The sequence below is a fragment of the Lithobates pipiens genome, unplaced genomic scaffold (assembly GCF_037356315.1).
Source record: "Lithobates pipiens isolate NorthernLeopardFrog02 unplaced genomic scaffold, aLitPip1_a1.2 Scaffold_8, whole genome shotgun sequence".
Lineage (NCBI taxonomy): Eukaryota > Metazoa > Chordata > Amphibia > Anura > Ranidae > Lithobates > Lithobates pipiens.
In genome coordinates, this window is record NW_027507903.1 from 514,740,199 (window position 1) to 514,762,440 (window position 22,242).

At 44.1% G+C, this 22,242-nt stretch overlaps 1 protein-coding gene across 2 annotated transcripts in view; it reads left to right on the plus strand.

Moving 5' to 3' along the window:
* The window catches only part of TTLL1 (TTL family tubulin polyglutamylase complex subunit L1), a 93,857-nt gene that overhangs the window by 64,679 nt on the left and 6,936 nt on the right, over window positions 1-22,242 (plus strand). For both annotated transcript variants that reach the window (XM_077469401.1, XM_077469402.1), the window contains exons 8-9: window positions 12,616-12,702; window positions 16,585-16,748. In XM_077469401.1, the coding sequence (XP_077325527.1) occupies window positions 12,616-12,702; window positions 16,585-16,748 (251 nt within the window). The remainder of the gene's footprint in view (window positions 1-12,615; window positions 12,703-16,584; window positions 16,749-22,242) is intronic.

Consider the following 22,242-nt stretch of genomic DNA (forward strand, 5'->3'; position numbering starts at 1 on the left):
TCCAATCCATATGTTCAAGCTTTTATGGCTAAGGCCGTGTTCACACTGGTACGACATACGCTTCGACTTTGGGAGCACATGGTGCATGACGTGTCTAAATCAGTGATTCCCTATGAGAGCCGTCCTAACTGCTCTGACACAAGCATCCAATTTGTATAGCAGTAGAATATGACCGGCTCTCTATGGAGCTGGTTCACATGTCTCCGGGGGGACTGCGGAGCGCACTGCACAGAAACAATGTGTGTCTGCCCTGATTCATCCCTGCAATGGAGAACAGGGACAGACAGCGTTGCTGTGCGATCCGCGGCCGGTTTCGGTGTGAACCGAGCCTCAAGGTGATTGCATCAGAGTGTGGCCATCCAGCTTAATTTATTCTGTGCACTCCTGTTGCAAACAGGGCCAGTACCTGATCTATACTCCGAGGCAGCTGAGCAGCAAGGGAAGTGATAATCTTCTGGAGCAGTATTTCATTCGTATATGTAAAACACTCCTAATACACTTCTAAAATGCTTTTAAAAATGCCCAAAATACGCCAGTAAATTGCTACGCTCAGGTGTGAATGGAGCTTAACAAAAAAGTTAAAGATCCCAGGGCTTGGGTAATACATTGTTGTATGTTCATGCACTTTTAAAAGGAAATTGTACCTTATTTTGTCCCCTAAATGCACATTGGAACATTCTGATAAAAAAAAATAAAAAATCTGCCGTTAGAGCCCTCTATATAAACCTGCTCTTCCAAAAATACAACTAGAAAGGTAAAAAATATTGTTCTACCTTTGTGGATGGGAACACATAACAAACACATTGGGAGTTATTTACGAAAGGCAAATGCACTTTGCACTACACTTGAAACTGCACTGGAAGTGCAGTCGCTGTAAATCTGAGGGGTAGATCTGAAATGAGGGCAAGTTCTGCTAAATTTATTATCCAATCATGTGCAAGCTAAAATGTTGTTTTTTTATTTTCCTTGCATGTCCCCCTCGCATCCACAGGACTGCATTCCAAGTGCACTTTCAGCGCAATTTCAAGTGCACTTTGCACTTGTAGTGCAAAGTGGATTGGCTTTTAGTAAATAACCCCCATAGTGGAGATTTTTCAAATTTGACTACAAATGTGGAAATGCACTTTAAAGGCTCCAGGCTGAAAAAAAACTAAAGCCCACAGATGTCTGCAACACGCACATTACTTCACGTGTCAGAATCAGTTTCACTAAAAAATAAAATTATAAATAATAAAAACAAAAAACATCAAAAATGTACTTAAAAATATACGTAAATGTTATTTAGGTCTGCAATGCTCCCCATTCAACTACTACTCAAATACAATGTTTTTATTGAAGATAGATATGAAGGGCAGCTTTTACAGTGCTCAGTTACGGTATTTGAATTTGAAATATGTTGAAGTCAGGCAGGAATGTTACTCCCAGGCCTTATGGTTTCAGGATGAATGGGAGAAGCATTCAGATATCTTATTTCTGGTCAGGGAGTGACAGAGGTGTTTGCTGATTACCACTATTTGAATATTACAAATCAGGTAATTGGTTGGGAAATCATGACGTCTACCGCTTCTTGCCTCCCCTAGAGTTGAACAATGCCCATGGGAACCAGCGTCCTCCCAACCCACATCCACTGTAACAAGTGGGTCCACCCAAAACTGATGATGATTTGTTAAATCACCTACCAGCTTGATTTATATGGCTTAGATCTCTTGACGTGAAGTTTTTGTATCAGATTTCCCAGTTCTGCTACCTGCAAACCACCATTCTTGCAGTTGAATATGTAATAATTTTAACAAAAAAAAATGCATAGCTGTTTGTTCATCAAAACTGCATGTCATTTTATTTTGTGAGAATGGGGCAAAATTTATCGTATCAAGGTTATATTCTCTGCAGTTCAAATGTGCGAATGCAGAAAATACTGTCTTATGGCTACTAGATGGTGCTGAGGAGCATACTTATTCTCTGTGATGGTTGGCGCCATCTAGCGGTCATAATGTGGTACCGCCAACTAGATGGTGATGGCTGTCATATGAAATAAAGATGCTCCTCCGCATCATTTAGCGGCTGTAATGTGGTATTGTCCACATACACATTTGAACTGCAGAGAATATAGCCTGGAAAAATTTGATGTTGCCCCATTCCTACAGAAATCTTTAACATGCAGATGGACAAACCGCTATGCAAAATTTGTTATAACTACACCTCCAGCCTTGTGTATGTGTTCCATGTCAGATGAATTATGTCATTGAGGAAGTAATTCCCCCCCTGCAGACTTGTTTATTTCTTCATGTTTTTTTTCCTGTTGATCCTGTCAGTAAAGAACTTCCTGTGTTAGCCCCTGTACACACGGTCGGAGATTTCCACAACCAAATCCGTCGGATTTTGCCCGTCGGATCTTGTCCGAAACTGTTGCATACACACGGTCGGGCCAAGTTGGTGAAAAATCCGATCTTTCAGAATGTGATGACGTAATTTCGTTACGATGGGACTACGTTCAGGCTAGTAGCCAATAGCTTTGATGTAGGAATTTGATCTGAGCATGCGTGGCACTTGGTCCAATGAAAATGCTCTACACATGATCGGATTGGGTCCGTCTGGCCCAGTTGGTCGGGAAATATTTCCAACATGTTGGAAAATTGGGTCGGACGGAGATTCGGACGGAATCAGTCCGATGCATACCACACACAGTCGGATTATCTGACGACACGGTCCGATAAGACTCATTCCGACAGATTCTCTGACCGTGTGTACAAGGGCTTAGAGTGCCAATGCTGTTTGTGCCTCTTCAGCGGTAGTGTAGTTACCCTAGAGCTCACGTGCTTGCCTGTGTAATATTCACTATTGTCATACTGATTCTCCTCCCAGCCAATCAGGAAGGGGGTCGTTAGACCCATTTCCCGATTGGCCAAAAGGAGAAGCGATCCCATTGACATAGGAGGTGCCGTGTGCCGTGATGCCAAGGAGACACAGGGAAATCCTGACCCACCAGCCGCCACTGCCGCACACAATGCGACGATCAGTGACAGCCCGGCTCCCTTTCATGGACGGAGGGGTGGCATGGAGGCCGGGACACGGAGGGGGGAAAGTCACGGGTGGCGGGCACCCTCCAACATGTCAGTCCGGGGGCAGCACAGGGTAAGTCCGCTTGGCAACTGGGGGGGTGTAAGGTGTGGACTGGAGGGCTAAAGCGATGGGGGAGGGGTTCATCTGCCACCCCCTCCCCGACTGATGGAGCGTGAATGACTTTTTGGTAGGTAAAACTGGCATATACGTGACTTGATAGTGCTCAGGCCTAAGAATTTCATCCTAGGAGGTGGTTACATAATCCATACCAGGAGGGGCGGGGTATTTACGAAGGGGTCAGACGGCAAGTGTGGCAAAGGGTAAGTACCAACAGGGGAGGGGGTCCTACCTACAAGACAATCTGTCACTTTGCCTTTTACCATCCTTCCTATAGTGATAAGTAAAATATGCAAGAGATATCCCTGTGGCTTCATGTCTTAAAAAAAATGCTCTGAGACCTTGCTGGCTTTCTTCAGTTTGGTCAAGTAGGAGAAAAAAAAGAAAACAACTGAGTGTTTACTTTCATTCTGCTGCCTTTGAGCAGAGCCCACAGGGTTAATTATCCTTTCTCAAGTTGTGGATGGAAAATTAAACTTTCCCTAAGTCCCAGGGAGCCAGCGCTGGCTAGAAAGGCTAGCCCCTGTCTGGTGTGTTAACCACAATCCCTTGTCTGCCGGAGCTCTGCCAGAAACCAGAGGAGAGGCAACTAGAACAACCTCTCATCTAATGACTGCGATGTGTAACCTGCTGAGGAACTACAAGTGCTAACTAATGGAGGGGCTTGTAGCTCTTGAGCAGCAAGGAAGAAGACTTGGGGCTTTTAAAGTAAGACTTTCTGAAGGATGAAAACACAATCACTAATGCGTTTATATAAACTTTGGTATGTTAAAATGTATGTCAGTGAAAAATAAAGTAACATACCCAGTACATCTCTACAGAAACTTTTAATTACTTATGATGGGCTGACAACGCACACCATTTTTGTGATCTCAGCTCTGCCCAGTTGTCTCTTGCTAAACTACTGAATCCCTCACACTATCCTCATCTCCGGGGCGGATCGGGGGGGGGGGCAATGGGGCAATTGCTCCCCCCCCAAAAAAAATAATGAGCGGGTGAGCCAGCAGCTGACTGAACAGGCTGGCGGGTGAGCGAGCGGACGGGCAATCATGCCGGCAGGCTAGTGTGTGACTGAGAAAGCAGGCGTTGTTAGGAAGCCGCTGCCCATCTGAATATGTGACTGAAGGGACATTGCGTCACGGCCATCTTGGTACTCCCGCACTTGTCCACAGTAAGCCTAGTGTTATAAGTCGGCAAGCGGACATCTTTATACACCCACCGGAGTCTTGCTTTTCACAGGTATTTTTAAAAGTAAACTCAACTTCTAGTTCACAAAATAAACTGAGTTTACTGTTAAAAATAACTGTGAAAAGCAAGACTCCGGTGGGTGTATAAAGATGTCCGCTTGCCAACTTCTAACTTTAGGCTTACTGCAGACAAGTGGGGGGTGTGCCAAGATGGCCGCAATGCAACATCACTTTGTGACAATCTGCACATTGTGGCAGGTGATGTTGGCAAGTGACAATCCACATCTGGTGGCAGGTGATGTGGCAAGTGACAATCTGCATTTGGTGGCAGCCAACGGTGGCAAGTGACATGCTGCATCTGGTGGCAGGCGACGGTGGAAAGTAACACGCTGCATCTGGTGGCAGGCGACGTGGCAAGTGACACACTCAGGGCTCCCACTGATTCTGCATTATGGTGAGCTGAACTATTTAATTGTATATTACAATGTAATAATAGAAATAATTCTTCAATCATCCTGACACCATGGCGCTGTGATGATTGCAGTGCCAACACCAGCCATTGCCCTGATAAATTTTTGGCAGTGCCCTGCCTGAGACTAGGCTCTGGATCCGCTCCTGCCTCATCTCCAAAGCATAGGTTCTTTATAATTAACCTCTAATCCTAGATAAGAACTTGGAGAGCTAAAAAAAATTCTGAGACCACAAAGAAGGGGTACACACAGTGGCGACTGGTGAAGTTTTAGGATGGGGGGGGGTGGCAGACCCGCTCTTCCTTTTTGACCCCTCCCACTTGGTGAAAATTGGCATGGTTTCAGTGAAATAGTGGGCGTGGCTCTAAGGTGGTGTGGTTAGTGTCAGAGATGAACGAGGGATGGCGGGAGAGGGATGGAGGGACAGCAGGGACAGATCCAACACAACAATAGAAATATGTGTATTCTAGAAAGTTTAACAATCAACAGATAAAGATATTTCAAACACCTGGTGTTAGCACTTCAATCATCCCGGCACCATGGTTTTTATGGTGTCAGGATGATTGAAGTGCATTATTTCTATTATAACATTGTAACATAAAATGAAATCATTCAACTCACCATAATACAGAATCAGTGGGAGCCCTGAGCGTGTCACTAGCCACGTCGCCTGCCACCAGATGCCATCAGGTTTCCCCAGTGCAGTCGCTCCTTACATGCAGCCTGTGTCCCACCAAATGCAGCCTGTGCCACCATGAATTGCAGCAGCATGTGTCACCACCAAATTGCAGCAGCATGTGTCACCACCAAATTGCAGCAGCATGTGTCACCACCAAATTGCAGCAGCATGTGTCACCACCAAATTGCAGCAGCATGTGTCACCACCAAATTGCAGCAGCATGTGTCGCCACCAAATTGCAGCAGCATGCGTCCCACCAAGTTGCAGCAGAATGCGTCCCACCAAGTTGCAGCAGCATGTGTCCCACCAAGTTGCAGCGAAATGTGTCACCAAGTTGCAGCGGAATGTGTCACCAAGTTGCAGCGGAATGTGTCACCAAGTTGCAGCGGAATGTGTCACCAAGCTGCAGCGGAATGTGTCACCAAGTTAGAGCTGCATGTGTCACCAAGTTAGAGCTGCATGTGTCACCAAGTTGCAGCAGAATGTGTCACCAAGTTGCAGCAGCCTCACATCAAACCCCCCCTTACTTACTTTGCAGTGTGTTGTCCTCTCCAGCGATGTCTCCTCATACTTCCTGGTTCCTCTCTCCTGGGCGCAATTTGAGAGAGAAAACAGGAAGTGACATCTCAGATGTCAATCAAACCACCCGGCCGTAGTAATATATACTACGAACGAGCGGAAGCTACTCGGCGCTTCACAAAGCGGGCTAAACGCCTGAAAATGAAGCACCACGTCTATAGACGTGGCACTTCCCATAGGTGCAAAGGGCCAGCTTTTTTATTTTTTTTTTTACATTTTTTCTTTTATTTTTTTGACTGCCTGGGGGGTGGCACACAGGACACATGATTTTCTGTACAATCAACAGATTTTCTTTGCACCTATCAAGCTCATTGTTAGGGTATAGATACATTCATTTCATTTAATTTAAAAAAAATCAGCTATCAAACAGACACTTCCTGACAAAACAGTCAGTGGTGCCCTCTTCCAACCCCCCCCCCACTTGGCAGCTGAAATTAAAACACAAACAATGTTATCTTCTGCCTGTAAACTACTCCTCTCCCCAGTGGCCCAGTCCCCATGTAATAGAGATAAAAAAAGCTGACAGGTTTTACATCTAGCCTGGGTGGCAATCATGGCTCCCTCCATAGATACAGTGGAGGAATGAATGTAGACCCTCGAAAGACAGGATGCATGTTATTCACAGGATCAGCAGATAATACAAAAGGGAAAATGTCTGCAAAAATAAAACTACTGCAGCCACCATGCCTAAGGACTGTTAAGCTGCAATATATTACATCTTTGATTTTTAGTTATACTAAAAGTAAAGCTTTGTCAATAGCCTGCCCTCGCCCTACCCAACCAACTTTCTTTTTGGAAATAAAGAACAAGGTCAACTCTTTACTCAATCTTCTCTTCTCCTGCCAGCAAGCTGATGGGTTGACAGCACTGTTAATTAATGGCGAGTCTATTTGGCTCAGTACTGGCTCTCCCTTATGTGGCCTGTTCTGCAGGGGATTGCAGGAAGCTAATATAAAGCCAGATACTCATACTAGCAGTATATAACAATAAATGTAAGCACTTTAATATCTACGTAGATGTTTTCAATGATAATCTTTTACTATCTGCCTGAAGTTTTGCTCTATATAAGCACAGTTTTATCTCACAGTGATGTCTGGGCGGTGAGAGGTTAATGAATGGCCATTGATGTTATTCCTCAACATGTGAGACCAACTTTGCTTATCATTCTGATGTTCAGGCTGAGTCACAGCTGCATGTGATGTGGTTTATAGTCTCTGCGGAATAATACCGGGGATCACATTGCACTCAGCACATGGAAACTGCTCTGCAGGACACAGATTTGACTTTAGAAGTTCTCTTCAGAGTGGACAAGGTTATAAAACTCTCAGAAGGGCTTCAGATGGAATGTTCTATTCTAGATCTTGTTTTATTATCTAAGGCTCGGTTCACACCTAATGCCGTTGCGGCTCCCAGCAGGGGTCCGGTGCGCCCCCGTTCACTGTTTCCATTCCGATTTCAGCCTGAATTTTGGGCTGAATTCAGACCTGAAGAGGACCAAAAGACACATAGGGCTCCTGTGCAAATTCGCACCGGAGCCGCATCGGAGATATGTGAACCGGCTCCATAGAGAGCCGGTCACAATCTCCTGCTACTGTGAATTGGATGCGGGGATCCCTGCATCCAATTGACAATAGTGTGAACCCGGGCTCAGAATTACTGCTGTTCTTCCACAGGGATATAGAGAAGTGGCCCTCCTGAAAGGTGGGAAATCCAAAATTTGGCAGCTGTCACCGAAACAGGAGGTGGCAGAAATCTTTCACTCGGCATATCTGTTCTGGCAAATCTAAGAGGTGATTTACCCTAAATTTCTTAAGATATTTAATTCTATTGGATATGTTTGAAATATATATATTTTTTTTTTTCCCGTTTTATATAATAAAAATTTTAAATCCAGTGGTGATCAAACACCACCAAAAGAAAGCTCTGTGTGTAAAAAAATTATCCATCAACATTAAAGTACAACTATACAATCAATCATCCAGGTATTCGGAGAGGCAGGGTAAAAGTGTTAACAAACGCTAGAACAGTCAGTCATACACACTACTGGGGCTAGACCATATCTAACCATGGGGCACACAATTTATCAAATTTACCGCTTTTGCCCCTGTGTTGATAAATGAGCATCTGTAATCGAATAGTGTCCACCATTTGGGTAATCCATTCCTGCAGTGTGAGGAGCTCTGTGGATTTCCAGTGTCTCAGTATCATTTTTTTGTGCCTGGAAGAGAGCTATAGCTATAGCCTGTTTAGGGATATACTCTATCAGGAGTATATCTAAAATACCCATCAGGCAGTATTTAGGATCAGCAGGAATCATAATCTGGAAGACCCTATTAAGAGTGTCTAAGACCCGTTTCCAATATAAATGGAGCCTTGGGCATCTCCATAAGAGGTGTATCCAATCCCCGTCTCTACTGCATCTGGTACAGGTGGAGTCAGAGCTCACCCCCAGGTCTGAATGCAGCGGAATGTGTCACCAAGTTAGAGCTGCATGTGTCACCAAGTTAGAGCTGCATGTGTCACCAAGTTGCAGCAGAATGTGTCACCAAGTTGCAGCAGCCTCACATCAAACCCCCCCTTACTTACTTTGCAGTGTGTTGTCCTCTCCAGCGATGTCTCCTCATACTTCCTGGTTCCTCTCTCCTGGGCGCAATTTGAGAGAGAAAACAGGAAGTGACATCTCAGATGTCAATCAAACCACCCGGCCGTAGTAATATATACTACGAACGAGCGGAAGCTACTCGGCGCTTCACAAAGCGCCACAAAGCGGGCTAAACGCCTGAAAATGAAGCACCACGTCTATAGACGTGGCACTTCCCATAGGTGCAAAGGGCCAGCTTTTTTATTTTTTTTTTACATTTTTTCTTTTCTTTTTTTTGACTGCCTGGGGGGTGGCACACAGGACACATGATTTTCTGTACAATCAACAGATTTTCTTTGCACCTATCAAGCTCATTGTTAGGGTATAGATACATTCATTTCATTTAATTTAAAAAAATCAGCTATCAAACAGACACTTCCTGACAAAACAGTCAGTGGTGCCCTCTTCCAACCCCCCCCCCCACTTGGCAGCTGAAATTAAAACACAAACAATGTTATCTTCTGCCTGTAAACTACTCCTCTCCCCAGTGGCCCAGTCCCCATGTAATAGAGATAAAAAAAGCTGACAGGTTTTACATCTAGCCTGGGTGGCAATCATGGCTCCCTCCATAGATACAGTGGAGGAATGAATGTAGACCCTCGAAAGACAGGATGCATGTTATTCACAGGATCAGCAGATAATACAAAAGGGAAAATGTCTGCAAAAATAAAACTACTGCAGCCACCATGCCTAAGGACTGTTAAGCTGCAATATATTACATCTTTGATTTTTAGTTATACTAAAAGTAAAGCTTTGTCAATAGCCTGCCCTCGCCCTACCCAACCAACTTTCTTTTTGGAAATAAAGAACAAGGTCAACTCTTTACTCAATCTTCTCTTCTCCTGCCAGCAAGCTGATGGGTTGACAGCACTGTTAATTAATGGCGAGTCTATTTGGCTCAGTACTGGCTAGAGGCAGGGTAAAAGTGTTAACAAACGCTAGAACAGTCAGTCATACACACTACTGGGGCTAGACCATATCTAACCATGGGGCACACAATTTATCAAATTTACCGCTTTTGCCCCTGTGTTGATAAATGAGCATCTGTAATCGAATAGTGTCCACCATTTGGGTAATCCATTCCTGCAGTGTGAGGAGCTCTGTGGATTTCCAGTGTCTCAGTATCATTTTTTGTGCCTGGAAGAGAGCTATAGCTATAGCCTGTTTAGGGATATACTCTATCAGGAGTATATCTAAAATACCCATCAGGCAGTATTTAGGATCAGCAGGAATCATAATCTGGAAGACCCTATTAAGAGTGTCTAAGACCCGTTTCCAATATAAATGGAGCCTTGGGCATCTCCATAAGAGGTGTATCCAATCCCCGTCTCTACTGCATCTGGTACAGGTGGAGTCAGAGCTCACCCCCATGCGGGCTAACCTGGCTGGTGTATAGTGAACCCTCAGGAGGATATATAGTTGTGACAGGCGCTGAGCCACGTTTAAAGAGCACTGGGGAACAGCCTGTAGGGCTTCCTTCCACTGCTCCTCTGCGAAGACCTAAACATCCTGTTCGCACTGACACACCACCTTTATGAGGTGAGTCCCCATGGAAAAGGTTGAGGAGCATGGCATAGCTACAGGAGATAAATCCTTTTTAGGTGGTGACCTCAAATAAGTAGTAAAAGACGGAGGTAGAATCCAAGGACCATTGGTCCCCTCCTCCCTGAGCTCTGACTGCATGCTGAAGCTGCATGTAGTAGAAGTGCATTGTGGAGGGGAGTCGAAAGGCCTCTCTAAACCGAAAATGACCTCAGAAAATGTGGGTCAGGTGAGAAATGCCAAATTGTCTCCACTTTGTAAAATGCAGACATGTCATTTTATCACAGTGTGCTGTATAGTGACATGAATGAAGTATACTTTTGTGCGCATCAAAAAAAGTTCAGTTTAAAAAAAAAAAAAAAAGCTGTGTGATGCGCTGAATCTCACACCACACCACCCCCAGAGCCCCCACACAGCCTTAGCCCTTGTACTTCGTTCCGTGTTGTCAGATAATCCGACTGTGTGTGGGCTCCATCGGACTGTTTCCATCTGAATATCCGACGGACAAAGTTTTACAGCTGGGCTATAAAACTTTCCGACAACGTGATCCGATCGGACTTTGTCCGATTATGTGTAGAGAATTCCGATCAGACAAAGTACCACGCATGCTCAGATCAAATTCCTAGACCAAAGCTACTGGCTACTAGCCTGAAGGTAGTCCCGTCGTTACGCAATAACCTCATCACGTTACGTACGATCGAATTTTCCAACAACTTTGTCTGTCCATGTGTATGCAACACAAGTTTCGGACAAAATCCGTCAGACAAAATCCAACGGATTTTGTTGTCGGAATGTCCGACCGTGTGTACAAGGGCTTACAGTTTGTTTTCTTTAGAAAACAGCCATAAAAAACTGTCCCCTGTAAGCATCCTTGCTTTCTTTATAAAAGCAGTGGTCTCTCTGCATAGGTCCAACACCCCACCTACTGAATAAGACCCATAGCTGTGCAATCAGTTTATGTTTCCTGCTGATTGGAGAGTTCTAGCTGTTACTTAGCAGGGATGTGTCAGATCTCTGCAGATAGACCACTGCTTCCACACAGAAAGCAAAGGTCCTTCTCTGCAGCATGCTGGCAAGAATCAGCTTTTCTACTCTAGCTGTGGCCACTTTCTACAGCAAACAAACTTTGCACAACTTTCATTTTAAAGTTGATTTAAACCTGATTCATGAAATTTGACCTAGGCACATATACCTGTAGTGTTTGTTTATCTCTCTCCAATGCTCTAAGTCCCATGTCTTTTTCCGCTGCTCTGTTCCTCTGTTATCAGCATGATAACTTCTGACAAGTTCTCAGAGAAAGGAGATAAAATCAGCTGGAAATGTCTGGTGGGTGCTATAAATAGATTAGCAGAGAGCTGGTCTAATTCACAGCACAGCTCTGCAAGTTTCTTTGTTCCTCTGCCTATGTGGAGGGGGGGGGGGGGTGCCTTTCCTTCAGTCAGTTGTCACAGTGTATGCCTAGACTCCACTCCCACTGCTGGAACAGGAAGATTTGACCTGTCAAATTGCATGCCAATCGGCAGCTATTGCCATCAATGGCACCATTCAAATTGGTGCGATGCTCACTTTGTGGTGCCGCACCGATTCCCAAAAGTAGTTCCTCTACTACTTTTGAAGACTTCGGGGGCAATTTGAGTAGACATTTGTGCATGAAACCCGCTCAGATGTCTGTCCAATCGCCCCAAAGTCAGACTACATTGCTGATTTCAAATCGTGCAAGTTCAGCTGAACTTGCACGATTTCTAACCTGCATCAGTGTGAATGAGGGCTTTAAGGGCCAGTTCACACTATTGCAATGTGAGAGCCCTGCAAATCAACTGTGGGTTCCCGCGTCGCACCCGGCACACACGGCAGTTCACACTGCCATATGCGAACTGCTGGGGAGTGTCATTATATGTTAATGATACCCCCATTTCAGCTCACATATCGCACTGCGAACTGACAGATTGGACATGAATCGGATTGCATATGTGTGAACAAACATGATCCGATTCTGGTCCAAACTGAAAAAAGGGTCCTGTGCTTGTTTTCACCGAATGCGGTGCGATATCAATCATACTATCTATATGGCTGACATCGCACACACACAGACATCACATGCAATGTGAACAGCAGTGTGCTGCACATTACATGCGATGTCTGGCATCGCAATAGTGTGAACCGGGGCTTACTGACAGTTAATTTTTTCTTTAAATGTGGTTCATTATTTTGCCTTCATTAAATAAAGATCCTGTTGGATTTCACAAAAGTATGTGTTCGCTTTGGTATATATTTTTTTATTATTTGCTTTGCTGTTTTTCCTGTTCTGCATCCATTAAAGTTGTCATTTATTTTCTCCAGCCGGTGATGAATAATGACAAGCATTGCTTTGAGTGTTATGGATATGACATCATAATAGATGACAGATTAAAGCCGTGGTTAATCGAGGTGAGTGAGTTTTATATTTTGTGTGACTGAGACCTTTGTAGGTCATTAAATGGGAGTTAGCATAGCCCTATCATTAATATTGGCACAGACCAATAAGAATGCATATAACAAAATCACATAAGGCTTAATTCAAAAGATTTACAAAATTATGTTTTTATTTTAGACACGTGACTGTAATTTTCAAATCTTTGTGGATTCCATGTCTCAGAATCTCTGGTTTCTGATTGTAAACTGACCCTTTTAATCAAAAATTTGTTTTTTTCCTTGAATAAAACAATTGCTACCACCAAGCTCTTTGACTTAAAGCGGAGGTCCACCCTAAAATGGACCTTCCGCTCATCGGAATCCTCCCCCCCTCCGGCGCCACAATTGGCACCTTTCAGGGGGGAGGGGGGTGCAGTTACCTGGATAATCCAGGTAACTGCACCCACTTCCGGGATAGTAGATTACGCCCCTTTCCGCAAGTGCCCGCCCCCTTCCGCAAGTGCCCCGCTGCCTGCTGGGAAACACACAGATCCCAGAGGCAGCGGGGACCGTCCTTATTGCGCAGCGCAGCTCGCGCATGCGCAGTAGGAAACCGGGAAATGAAGCCGAAAGGCTCCATTTCCTGATTCCCATACCCAAGATGGCGGCGGCAGCACCCGAGTGACGATCTAGAGATCGGCTTCGGGTGCCGACATCGCGGGCGCGCTGGACAGGTAAGTGTCACTATTTTAAAAGTCAGCAGCTGCAGTATTTGTAGCTGCTGGCTTTAAAAAAAAAAAAAAAACGCGGAGTCCCGGCGGACTCCCGCTTTAAAAGAGAAGTATGTTTTTATTTATTTATTTATTTATTTTAAATCATACTTACCTAGGTGGATGCAGTATCGGTCTGATGCTGCATCTGTCCCCCACCGGCTCTAAGACTGAGAACCAAGTGATCTAAGCTGATCGCTCAGTTCTCAATGCTCCTTGAGCAGAGAACTGGTGACTGTCAGTCATCGGCTCTCTCCTCTGCCACCCCCACACACTCTCACTGAAGGAAGTACAGAGAGCTGCGCCAACATACAAAAATTGTTATATACACCCACTACCCAAAATATAAAATATAAAAAAAATTGTAATAAAATTATAAATAATTAATATATTTCAAAACTTATGAAAAATAATAACAGTCAATATGAATCCATATTCAATGAGTTCATGAAAAAAAGTCCATAGATAATCAACACTTGCGATCCTATGTAAGAACACCACGGTGGTTACACACACTTGAAAATGCGCACACGTGCCCGTCACCTTATAGTGAGTGTGCTTACCAGATTAAGGCTTAATGGAAGCGTTGTAAATATGTCCTTAATGGCCTCAGGGTACTCCTCCTCTTAATGGATCAGTACACGGTAATTAAGAGCAGTATTCATATGCACACATCTTAATCCATGATCCCACAAATTGCTTGCAGCTGAGTGCTCCGTGTCCCTAAAGGTGGAAGCCCAAAGAAGCAGGGATTTCCAGCTGTGCCACAGATGAGAGATGTAGGTGTGGAGATCTTCCTTCAGGTCGATACCAGATGAGAAAAGCAGTAGGACCAGAAGAGCTGATGGTGGTACGGACTGCACACAGCAGAAAGCAGGTTGCAGTGGTTAGTGCAGTAGGCTGGATACAGCAGGAAGGTACTGCTGTCTGGAGCTGCAGGGAGTTACAGCAGGCTGGGTACAGCAGGTAGGCACTGTGACTTCGAGGAGCAGAGGGGTGATTTTAGCGTGGCTAAAATCACCCCTCTGCTCCTCGAAGTCACAGTGCCTACCTGCTGTACCCAGCCTCACCCCTCTGCTCCTCGAAGTCACAGTGCCTACCTGCTGTACCCAGCCTGCTGTAACTCCCTGCAGCTCCAGACAGCAGTACCTTCCTGCTGTATCCAGCCTACTGTCACACTTAAGTGTTTCGGAACATCAAACCAATTTAAACAATAGTCAAGGACAACACAAGTAAACACAAAATGCAATTTGTAAATGAAGGTGTTTATTATTAAAGGTGAAAAAAAATCCAAACCATCATGGCCCTGTGTGAAAAAGTGATTGCCCCCCTTGTTAAAACATACTATAACTGTGGTTGTCCACACCTGAGTTCAATTTCTCTAGCCACACCCAGGCCTGATTATTGCCACACCTGTTCACAATCAAGGCATCACTTAAATAGGAGCTGCTTGACACAGTAAGGTCCACCAGAAGATCCTTAAAAGCTACACATCATGCCGAAACCCAAAGAAATTCAGGAACAATTGAGAAAGAAAGTAATTGAGATCTATCAGTCTGGAAAGGGTTATAAAGCCATTTCCAAAGCTTTGGGAATCCAGCGAACCACAGTGAAAGCCATTATCCACAAATGGCGAAGACATGGAACAGTGGTGAACCTTCCCAGGAGTGGCTGGCCGCCCAAAATTACCCCAAGAGCGCAGCGACGACTCATCCAAGAGGTCACAAAAGACCCCACAACAACGTCCAAGGAACTGCAGGCCTCACTTGCCTCAGTTAAGGTCAGCGTTCATGCCTACCACCATCAGGAAAAGACTGGGCAAAAATGGCCTGCATGGCAGAGTTCCAAGGAGAAAACCACTGCTGAGCAAAAAGAACATCAAAGCTCGTCTCAATTTCTCCACAACACATCTTGATGATCCCCAAGACTTTTGGGACAACATTCTGTGGACCGATGAGACAAAAGTGGAACTCTTTGGAAGGTGTGTGTCCAAGTATATCTGGCGTAGAAGGAACACTGCATTTCATAAAAAGAACATTATACCAACAGTAAAATATGGTGGTGGTAGTGTGATGGTCTGGGGCTGTTTTGCTGCTTCAGGACCTGGAAGACTTGCCGTGATAAAAGGAACTATGAATTCTGCTGTCTACCAAGAGATCCTGAAGGAGAATGTCCGACCATCTGTTCGTGTACTCAAGCTGAAACGAACTTGGGTTCTGCAGCAGGACAATGATCCTAAACACACCAGCAAGTCCACCACCGAATGGCTGAAGAAAAACAAAGACTGAACTTTGGAGTGGCCTAGCCAAAGTCCTGACCTGAATCCTATTGAGATGTTGTGTTATGACCTTAAAAAGGCCGTTCATGCTCGAAAACCCTCTAATGTAACTGAATTAGGACAATTCTGCAAAGATGAGTGGGCCAAAATTCCTCCAGGACGCTGTAAAAGCCTCATTTCACGTTATCGCAAACGCTTGGTTGCAGTTGTTGCTGCTAAGGGTGGCCCAACCAGTTATTAGGTTTATGGGGCAATCACTTTTTCACACAGGGCCATGATGGTTTGGATTTTTTTTCACCTTTAATAATAAACACCTTCATTTACAAATTGCATTTTGTGTTTACTTGTGTTGTCCTTGACTATTGTTTAAATTGGTTTGATGTTCCGAAACACTTAAGTGTGACAAACATGCAAAGGAACAGGAAATGAGGAAGGGGGCAAACACTTTTTCACACCACTGTAAGTCCATATTTTCAGTTAATATTGCATTGTTTATGGTAAAGTGTATGTAAGTATATAAACACTTTATTTTGTTTTGGAAATAGTAGCAAGCAGTGGCAGTCCGTCATTAGGGGGTTCAGGGGCACCGCCCCCCTAATTCATGCGTCCGGCCCCTAATCTACATGCAGGGCTCTGGATGCAGGATTCTTGTTTTTTTTTTTTTTTTTTTCCAGAAGCACGTGATAGTTCTGGCTTTACATAGCCAGTTAAATGCCATCCTTTTATTATTGCGTGCTGTGTGTCACTTTCCTTTCCTTTTTCTTTTAATTTTCCACACAAATTTAATATGTAGAAATTTCTTTATCTAGAAAGCCACAAAGCTGTTGAGAGTTTTTGGTGAGCTTTTTGTGTTCTTTCTGCATTAAACAGGTCAACGCCTCTCCATCTCTCACGTCCAGTACAGCCAATGACCGCATTTTGAAGTACAATCTCATCAACGACACTCTTAATATAGTTGTTCCGAACGGGGAGATCCCAGAATTCAAGTGGAATAAAGTGCCCCCCAAAGAGGCTCTTGGAAGCTATGAAGTTTTGTAAGTTGTGATAGTGAAACTGGGGGGGGGGGGGGGGAGATTACTGTCCCTGAATGGGCAAATGCAATGCTGCCCCATACACATAATGCTGTTAACCTTTCAATGGCCTCCTTTACCACTGTTCTGTTCAATTCTATATGCACAAGTTATCAAAGCTTCAGTGCATATGTCACATGTCAAGTACCCACACTTGTTATGGATCTGTCCTGTCCTGTCCTAGGCAGGCGTACCTGTGGAAGTAGCATTGCAAAGAAAAGAGGTGGCAGGGTCCGTGCCATCAGATGTTGTAGCTTGCATTCAGTTTAGAGTGGTGCAGAGTTAAAGTGGTTGTAAACCCCATTCCTGAAATTTGAGCTAAGTGCATATATTTCTATTGTTTACTTGCTCTCGCCAAAGCTCCAAGTGTAATTTCTCTCTGGTGCTCCATTCCTCTGTTATTAGCATGAGTCACTTCTGACAAGTTCTCCAACACATGAGATAACATGAGCTCAAAATTTGTGTCAGGGAGGGTGCTTACAGGGAGATAAGCAGGGAGCTTGTCTGTTCAGAATACAGCTCTACATGGACCGTGTGTGTGGTTGGGGGGGGGGGATTGTCCCTGTCCTCCAATCAGCTCTCACACAATGTAAGTCCAGTCTCCCCACCCGCCCCTATGTGCTTCTGAAAGAGGAAGACAGATTTTTAAAACAATCTGCACTTTTAAAAAGGTGTAGAAAAGGGAAGACAGCAGATATACAAGTAAAACTTATGTAGGGGGTTTGTTTCATCTCTGTGTATCATCTGAGGCTATTTACTTCACTGGGTATATATGAGAGTTTACAACCACTTTAAAGCGTTTGTTACCCCAGCACTTCATATTCCTGATATGTGTCTTCTGCGCCATGTACATGTATGAGGAAGTATCCTGCTCTCTTTTTATTGCTTCCTTTATGTGAAATCCCTGGTGTTTCTGGTAGTCCCCTTGCTTTGCTACAAACTGCCAACACTAAGTAGGAGAGCACACCATGGTCAGTTCCCTTGCTATGCTGGGAACTCTGCGTACTCTCCTCCAATGATCAGGCTTGTCCTGACACGCCCCCACTGCACATCCATTCACTGTGAAACTCAGTGTGCTGCTGCTTCACTCCCCCAGCTCTTATGCAGTGGAGAACAGAGGGAATTTGATGACTTATTGATTTTTTTTTTTGTACAAAGGGTTTTATTGACAATTCTCATTGACAGAATAGTACAACAACAATGGTGGACACATTGAGGGCTAACAGGTAAAACTGCAGGTTTCAGGAAGGTTAATATGAAGTTCAAAATTTTTGAGCCAGCCCTTATAAGGCCCCTTTCACACGGACGGCTGTTCTGCCACAGTTAAAAGCATATAATTTGTTCTGTGAAATTCAAGACTCCAGGCACTGCAATAAGCTGCATTTGTACAGTGTGATTACATGCAGTTGCGTTTAGCTGTGGTAGTAATTCCCATAGCAACCCTTTTTTTATTTATTGTTTTTTCTTGGGTCCCTTGAGTCTACCCATGATGCGTTTCGGTCCACTGCATTTCAAACCATCTATTTCCATCTATATCTTTTTTTTTTTTTCTCACGCTGCTATCCGCAGGTGAAATAGTACACTGCGGTTATGTGCAGATAGCTGCGCTAAATCGCTCCTGGACGCAGTCAATTCTATTTTTTTTATCCGCACCAAACCGCATGTAACTAAATCGCAGCTAAACGCAGTGTGTGAATGGGGCCATAGGAAAGCATTGTGTGCTTTTAGCTGCGGTAGAAAACTATAAAATCCGCAGCTAAAAGCACAATTCTATCCGCCCGTGTGAAAGGGGTCTAAGTCCGAAGGTGAGCATAGGTGACCTGCGAAAGGATATCTGCACCTTGTGAGTCCCAGGAAAGTGACATTATGTTGATTAAGATTTATATACTGAATGTCACTCTAGGTCATATATGGAACATATAGCGAGATGACGTTATAACACTTAGCGTTACAAAAGAAGAACAAACTAAACAGATTACATAAAAGAGAGTAACATTCCCCAATATGCAAGATAAACTGCATCACATCAAGTGCCCAATCCCAGCAGGACCAAGCCTGTGGGCCAGAGTAACAAAAAGGATGATGAGAGAAGAAATAGAGAGTCGGTAGCGTAAGCATATAATGCATAAGAAAAGAGAGAAATCAAGAGGGAAGGGGGGGATGGGGGGAACAGAGGCTTATTAAAAGGAAAGGAACACTGGGTCAAATCATGAAGGGTGGTTATGAGCCACCCAGAGTTGCCATACCTGGAGAAACTTAGCATGAGTGTCCGATAATACGGCAGTCAATTTCTCATTTACCATAATGTCGTCCGTTTTTATAGTGGTGTTGAAAAGGTTGTGACCCACAATCTGCACACTCTGGGACAATTCCACCAGATGTGCGCCATTGTACCCTCCTGAGAGCACCCACAGAAGCGTAAAGGGGAATAGGATGGGATAAAGCTCGCTAATCTGGCTGGAGTGTAGTACCACCTATAGAACACTTTATAAGCATTTTCCAAAAAGAGGACATTCTTGGAACATTTGGATAGTGCAATAGTCATGATTTGCCAGTCCTCTGGATTGAGTTGTTTCCCAAACTCAGCCTCCCATTGGAGGTGATAGGGTCTCAGTGGTGGTTTCTTTGAGCTAATTATAGCTGTGTATATATAAGAGATATCAGACCCGAGGATTGGAGGCGCGATATACATAGGTTTTCGAAAGGGGTCATAATATAGGGCAGGGATATTTAATTAGCGGACCTCCAGCTGTTCTCCCATCATGCCTCCTGTGTCATGCTTGTGGCTGTCAGAGTCTTGCTATGCCTCATGGGACTTGTAGTTCCACAACAGCTGGAGGTCCACTAATTGCATATCCCTGGTGTAGGGGGTAGATTGAAGTTGTTGAAGAAAATGTCAGAGTTGCAAATAACTGTAATGCTCCCTAAGGGGAATGGGCCAGACAAGGACCTATAGTAGGTGGGCGATGTGCCTGGGGTAGCCAAGGGAAGGAAGCTAGTAGCATCAGGTGAGAATCCACTAAATCAATGATGGCCCACAGTGGCATTTGATGCTTCTCGTGGAGATGAGACAGTGGGGCGATACCCGCTGCTGTGTAACAGGCTTGCAGTTTAGGGACCGAAAGGCCACCATTGATTCTGCAGGCATTGCCTCTTGATCCTGGGTTTTGTTGAGCCCCAGACAAAATGCAAGATCGTACGTTGATGTATTCGGAGGATGTGAGGGGGTACCTGGACCGGCAAAACTCGGAAATAATAGAGTCATTTCGGGAGACAAATCATGCGTACCATCGCTATTCTTCCAAACCAGGATAGTGGAAGAGTGGACCAAGAGGCGAGCATGGCTGCCAACTTCCCAAAAAGTGAGGGAAAGTTGGCTTTGGTATAGACCCGAGTACCTCGGTGTAAGCTTGATACCCAGGTAGGGTAATGAGGTTAACCATTGGAAGGGGAATGCAGATTGTAGGGATTCCATTTCTGAGGGCCGAAGGTTAATGGACATTGCTTTAGATTTTGCCAGCTTGACCGATAGGCCCGAAAGCATGGCAAAAAAATTTAAAAGAGACAGCAGGTTGGGGAGGGAAATTCTGGGTTTAGTGACGGTCAACAAAATGTCATCCGCAAATGATGGAATTTATTTTTTTCTTTTTATATCTATACAAAAATGTTTTGCATTTCTTTTCTATTTTAAACTGAATGGGTTACTTTACATGGTAATAGTTTACAATCACTTTACGTGAAAACTCTGCTAGGAGGTGCTTGTCTGTGTTCAGCCTTCTGGATGGGGGTCAGGAAGCCTCATGATACCCAAAAGTTTGAGAATTTAAGGTTTCGGATAAGAGAAAAACATTTTCTTTTTCTGTAAACAACAAAGAAAGACCCAAAATGTAACCTGAGCTGGAGAAGAGGATCACAGCTCTGACTCTCACTTTCAGGTCCCTTAGGCAGCTGGTCACATGACTGGCTAGATTAAGCGAGCTGCAGTTTTCCCAGGTTCAATTATTTCAGGGGTTCTGTAACTGTAATTAAAGTCAGTAGGATGGACAAGCGTGCAGGGCTGTTATTTAACTTTGGGTAAATTCTGTTTATTTTGCATATTAAAAAGCCATTCTTTATGTTCTTTTTAATCAGGTAAATAATAAATGCTGAATATGACTATTTTACAACTGTCACTTTCAGCCAGCTGCTGCTACACTGCATAGAAGTTCTGCTTTACAGCTGTTGTGCTAAAAATAGACCCATATGACTCAGAGGAGGGACACCCCCATCCCTCCTTTCTTCAAGGATGTAGGAACTCCTAGGCTTCCATTTATAAATGTGCAATGCAGTAGACCTAACTGTGGCTAAACCACTACTTAAAAATCATTGGAACATTATAAAGAACATTTTGTTTTGTTCTGCTTGCTTTGAGACCCTGAAGCAAGCAGAACACCATTAATTCCAATGAACAGAGTGAAAAAAAGATGGGAAGATTAGAGCTCTGATGGGTCATGTCACCAATCTCTCCTCCAATCACAAAGTTCATTCTGTAGCAATATGCAGAAAATGATGTGGAACACCACGGGTTACAATCTATGGCCTGTATTTTATGAATCACGTGTAGAATGTAGGCATGGTGTGGCATAAACTCTGTGGTGTACAGCGGATAGCAGGATCTGATCACTGCTCTAAGCCCCTTATTTGATGCTGCATAAAATGTTATCTGGTAAAACTAACATAAACCATAACATATAATATATTGCAGCTTACAAGTCCTTAGATATGGTGGCTGCATTCGTTTTCATTTTTAGGCCTTTATTCTTAATCCTGGGAGTAGCACATTGCTGTCATATCTACACTCCTTTTCTCCACTGGAGGGGAGTCATGGTTGTCACCCTGGCTGGGCATTAAAAGTGTCTGCCTTTGTTCATCTCAATCACATAGGGCAGTGATGGCGAACCTTTTTGAGCCCGAGTGCCCAAACTGCAAACCAAAACGACTTATTTTTTTCAAAGTGCCAACACTGCAATTAAACCTGACTAACGAGGTTTTAGTTTAGAAAAAACTATTCGTACAGTCGTTTCACAATGACACTAATAATGACCCCCCCCCCCCCTTTTTTTTTTTTAGATAGAGCAGTGCCGCTCTAAGAGTAGTAAGTTAGTTAAAAAAGGCTTTATTCAGTTTATGGGCAGAGTACTGCAGAGTATTGCATAGTATGGGCAGAGTACTGCAGAGTATTGCATAGTATGGGCAGAGTACTGCAGAGTATTGCATAGTATGGGCAGAGTACTGCAGAGTATTGCATAGTATGGGCAGGGTATTGCAGAGTATGGGCAGAGTATTGCATAGTATGGGCAGAGTATTGCATAGTATTGTCATAGTATGGGCAGGGTATTGCAGAGTATTGCATAGTATTGGCAGAGTATTGGCAGGGTACTGCAGAGTATTGCATAGTATGGGCAGGGTACTGCTGAGT